At 40.8% G+C, this 4,788-nt stretch overlaps 1 protein-coding gene across 5 annotated transcripts in view; it reads left to right on the forward strand.

Annotated features, from left to right (window-relative positions):
* sdr16c5a (short chain dehydrogenase/reductase family 16C, member 5a) overlaps window positions 1-4,788 on the forward strand; it is a 62,552-nt gene that overhangs the window by 28,101 nt on the left and 29,663 nt on the right. For all 5 annotated transcript variants that reach the window (XM_020619607.1, XM_020619604.1, XM_020619608.1 and 2 more), the window contains exon 6: window positions 4,038-4,163. In XM_020619607.1, the coding sequence (XP_020475263.1) occupies window positions 4,038-4,163 (126 nt within the window). The remainder of the gene's footprint in view (window positions 1-4,037; window positions 4,164-4,788) is intronic.

A 4,788-nucleotide genomic window follows, 5' to 3' on the forward strand; every position in this document is an offset into this window, starting at 1 on the left:
TTCCAGGAGAATTTGTCATCAACTATGACACCTAGAAATTTAATTTCATATACTCGTTCTATATTAGCTCCCCCAATTTTCAATTGAAGTTCATTATCTAGTCTACGATTCCCAAATACCATAAATTTAGTTTTATCCAAATTCAGAGATACTATATTACTGTCACACCATTTCTTTATCTTCTCAAGTTCCTGTGAAACCCGTCCAGAGAGTTGCTGTAGGTTTTCACCAGATGCCCATATGGTAGTGTCATCAGCAAACAAAACCACTTTCACTAAATCAGAAATCTTGCATATATCATTAATATATAGTATAAATAATTTAGGTCCCAAAACAGAACCCTGAGGCACTCCACATACAATGTCATTTTCATGTCAGACCAACAACATAGCAGAGACACACAAGTTCTACCCCTGCGTCCAGCAGCTGAACTATATAGACTTGAATTCACACTCGAGCATTGACTACATTTGGACTTGGAAGTTGGAGGTGAGAACTTTTTTGTAATGGGCCATAATAATTTGACATAAGATATTGGTATTAAAACGTGTTCACCCACGCCACGCAGTATCTAGCACACTTCCATCAAAGCCTATACCATGGCTGGCCTATACATGATTTTTATGTATGGTGACACTATTCACTGTTAGAAAGTCTGGAATATAAAATGTTGAGAGCTGTGCCAACTGTGATTAATGTAGGCCTTGATGACTCTGACTCAGGTAACGGGGTTTCAAATCAGATTTGACTTGGCTTATTCTTTGGTGGCTCGGACTCACTGGGAACTTGAGACTCATTGTAGTGACTTGATTACAACCCTGTTATGGGTATTTTGTGGTGATATATTTTGAACTTGCATTACTCAAGGGGGGAGTCGACAGTGGTGTGGTGGGTAGAGCAATCGTCTCCCAACCAGAAGGTTGAAGGCTCGAATCTCGATGCCACGGGCAGTCCACGTGTCGAAGTGTCCTTGGACAAGACACTGAACCCCCCCGTTGCCCCTGATGGTTAGAGCCATCGGTTGAGGTGGCGCTGCAGATGGCTGCCATTGGTTCTGTACCGGAAACAAATTCCTTGTGTGTAACATACTTGGCCAATAAAGGTGATTATCCTTATCAATATTGTATATACAACTTGATGAATATACAAGGTATGGTGTATTAATTGTATTAATATTTGAAATGTCACTTATCTCATGACTCAGAAAATTATCACTAATCTTTGCAGTTCTGCTCAGATCTGCAGAACTTTTTAGCCTTTTCAGCTTATTGTTTTGGGTTTATGCCCCACAATTTTGGTTCCGTTTGACTGTTTTAACCTCCTTTCCAGCAGTAATAGTCATCGCATTTTAGTAAAAAGCCCTGATAAGCTACTAAACAGCTGGTGAATATAGTGGCATGTCTGCAGACCCACCTATTTTCTCAGGACCTGGTGATGACTTACTAGAGCTAAGGGCAGAGACACACCAAATCGGCCTGAAAGAACTAGCAGCACTGTAGGCTGACCGCTGCGTCACCTCACATCACCTTTGTCTGGGTCAGTCAGGTTGAAAAAGTGACTCTTGAACACACAGGACAGACTACAGCCAACGGCTGACTAGCAAGTACGTTCTGTGCCTGCATGACCACAATAACTTTCTCTATCAGCAGGTGGCAGTATCTGTATTCGCCATTCAGAAAGGGAAAGAAGATCATCTAGACTGCAGAGGTATAAGCTATAATCAAAGCACCTTACGTTCAAACAGCTGCCTTTTTTTAGCTGCTTCTAATTAAGAATATGTGCGATTAAAAAGTTACAAATGACACTGGTGTTCTCTGCCTTTGGTCTTTTGGTTGTGGAAGAAGAAAGGAGGTTGTGGATGTGAAAAACAAGGGGAAGCTGTAGAAAATGGGTGAAATCATGGCTATTATAGCCAAAGGCTGAAGGGGGCTTTCCTGAACAGTTCTCTTCTCATGTATTGTGACACTAAACTGAACAGTTAGTGGTTTTTCTCCTTGAGGCCCAACGGGGTAACACTGATTCAACATGTCAAAAAGCCACCGACAGGGACCGACTAGTGCCAACTGTGTGGGACACAGCGGGAAGGCGAGCCGCTACAGACACTCACCAATGGTCCAAGTCAAAATGGGATGTTTGGCAGTATTAATGTCACATCAAATTGGTCAAAAAGCCGCTGACAGGGACCGACTAGTGCCAGCTGTGTGGGACTTACGGGGAGGATGAGCCCTGACAGACGTTCACCAGTGGCCTGACTCATCTGTTTGGTGTTTCTCTGCTCTAAAAGAAGAGTGAATGACTTGCCTTGTTTGAGTTGTTTGTTGAAAACTACAGTGACTAACTATGTTAACAAATTACTGAACACTTTTTAGAAATGAAACCAGATATACATATTTTTTCAACAAAAACAGAATCTAATGCCAGTCTAATGACTGTGCAAACGTGCAGCCGAGTAGAGTAGAGTAGAGTAGGTACTTTATTGATCCCACAGTGGGGAAATTTCTGTGTTATAGCAACAATAGAGAACAGCCAACATAACACCATAAGAACAGAACTTCATAGAAACACGGAAAAGAACACAACGAGGAGACAGCTGCTGTAACTTGCTGCCACTCCGTGCGGCGCATGCATATGTAAGTACGTAGTAACAAAGAACACTTAAGTTACATAAAGGCAACAAAGCATTAGGACGATATGAACAAGGATTATAAAAGTAGCGTCATCAGAACGTTACATTTTACACAGCACAAATAAGCAAATCAAAGGCACCTAAAAACAGGGCAGAGCAGCACTGGAGAGAATCAGGAACAGCAGTAGAGACTAAACAACCAGGAAATCAAGAACAATCGAATATTACTCACACAACTGATCACACAATGGGGGAAAGAAACCTGTGTTTCAGCCATAAGGATCTCTGAGCAACTACTCAAAAATACCTAAGCAGGGCAATGTACAGTATTTGAGAGAGATCAGGAACAAGATATTACATATGAGCCTATTTACAATGCATTTCACCCCCAGGAGCTGAATATTGCACCTCAGTAGATTATTACATAGTCCCTCATAATTTCACCTAGCTTATCACTGCAGTGTTGCTAGCATTGCTGTAGTTTCTTACTATTGTTTCAATTTGCACCTAGCACTTTCATTATTTATACTCCGTGGATTATCCTAGTAAATCAAAATAAATGTAAGAATACCACAAAGCAAATAATACATTGGTGAGCTCATGGAGTGTTACAGTTTAAATGCATACAGTAGTTAACGCAAACGCTGTACTTTGCAAAATTTGCCTTGTATGTTGCTGCACTGGCTACAGCTAGTTTCATAGGCTACACATTCCTCCTCTTTCTCCTTTCAAGTTTTTTTGATGCACAGAAGAGCCACAGCTCTGGCCAAAACAGTTGATGAAATGCCACTTGAATCTTTTTAGTTTTTTTCCCTCTCTGTTCCTGTAGCAGCATATTCCATCAGACAATGAAGGCAATTTTAGATATGCCTCATGATTGATATTATAAAATGTGACACAGACTGCAACCAGGAATGTAATAGATCCATCTTCCACAGGGTGACATGCAGTGAATTTGTAAGAGTGCCATAAGGCAGTGGTTGGGCTGGTTTCACTAAGACAATGACTCTGGCGCAGATGTAAATAGTCGGACTTGGACACATATTGATGACTCATCTGTATTGTCTAAATCTGAACTATTTAACCTTTTACTACCCATTGTTCTACCCACGGGATGCCAGGGCCATGTTCAGCTTTGGTGGACTGCTAATGTCAAGATGAGTTACATGACTATAAACATGTTATAGGAAGCAGTGAGACTTTCATCTGAGTTGGTTTTTAATGTCTGATACAGACTCTATTATGACAACAGCATCATTCTTGTATTTATACTTATTGTTCACAAATGTCAAGACATCTACCAAGCCACAGGTAATCTGACACAGGGCAAACGGAGAAATGAATAATTAAGTGGTTCAGGGCTTTTAGCAGTTGTATTTTTTTCTTTCAGTCTTTTTCTTGTCTTCTTCAGGTGGCCAAGACTGATGCCAATCTTGAATCCAGAGTATGTAGCCAAGAAGATCATCCATGCTGTACTAACAGACCAGGTTCACCTGCTGCTGCCTAGGAGCATGTACCTCATGGCTGCTTTAAAGAAGTTAGTGTCTACCTCTTCTGTTTTCTTTTCTCTAGTTGCACTGACTAGGGATGTGGTGATACACTTGGCTGATGAGATACAGTGGGTACGGAAAGTATTCAGACCCCCTTAAATTTTTCACTCTTTGTTATATTGCAGCCATATGCTAAAATCCTTTAAGTTCATTTTTTTCCTCATTAATGTACACACAGCACCCCATATTGACAGAAAAACACAGAATTTTTGACATTTTTGCAGATTTATTAAAAAAGAAAAACTGAAATATCACATGGTCATAAGTATTCAGACCCTTTGCTGTGACACTCATATATTTAACTTAGGTGCTGCCCATTTTTTCTGATCATCCCTGAGATGGTTCTACACCTTCATTTGAGTCCAGCGGTGTTTGATTATACTGATTGGACGTGATTAGGAAAGCCACACACCTGTCTATATAAGACCCTACAGCTCACACTGCATGTCAGAGCAAATGAGAATCATGAGGTCAAAGGAACTGCCTGAAGAGCTCACAGACAGAATTGTGGCAAGGCACAGATCTGGCCAAGGTTACAAAAAAAAATTTCTGCTGCACTTAAGGTTCCTAAGAGCACAGTGGCCTCCATAATCCGTAAATGGAAGACGTTTG

Source organism: Monopterus albus, unplaced genomic scaffold (assembly GCF_001952655.1).
Source record: "Monopterus albus unplaced genomic scaffold, M_albus_1.0 scaffold223.1, whole genome shotgun sequence".
In the NCBI taxonomy this organism is placed as follows: domain Eukaryota; kingdom Metazoa; phylum Chordata; class Actinopteri; order Synbranchiformes; family Synbranchidae; genus Monopterus; species Monopterus albus.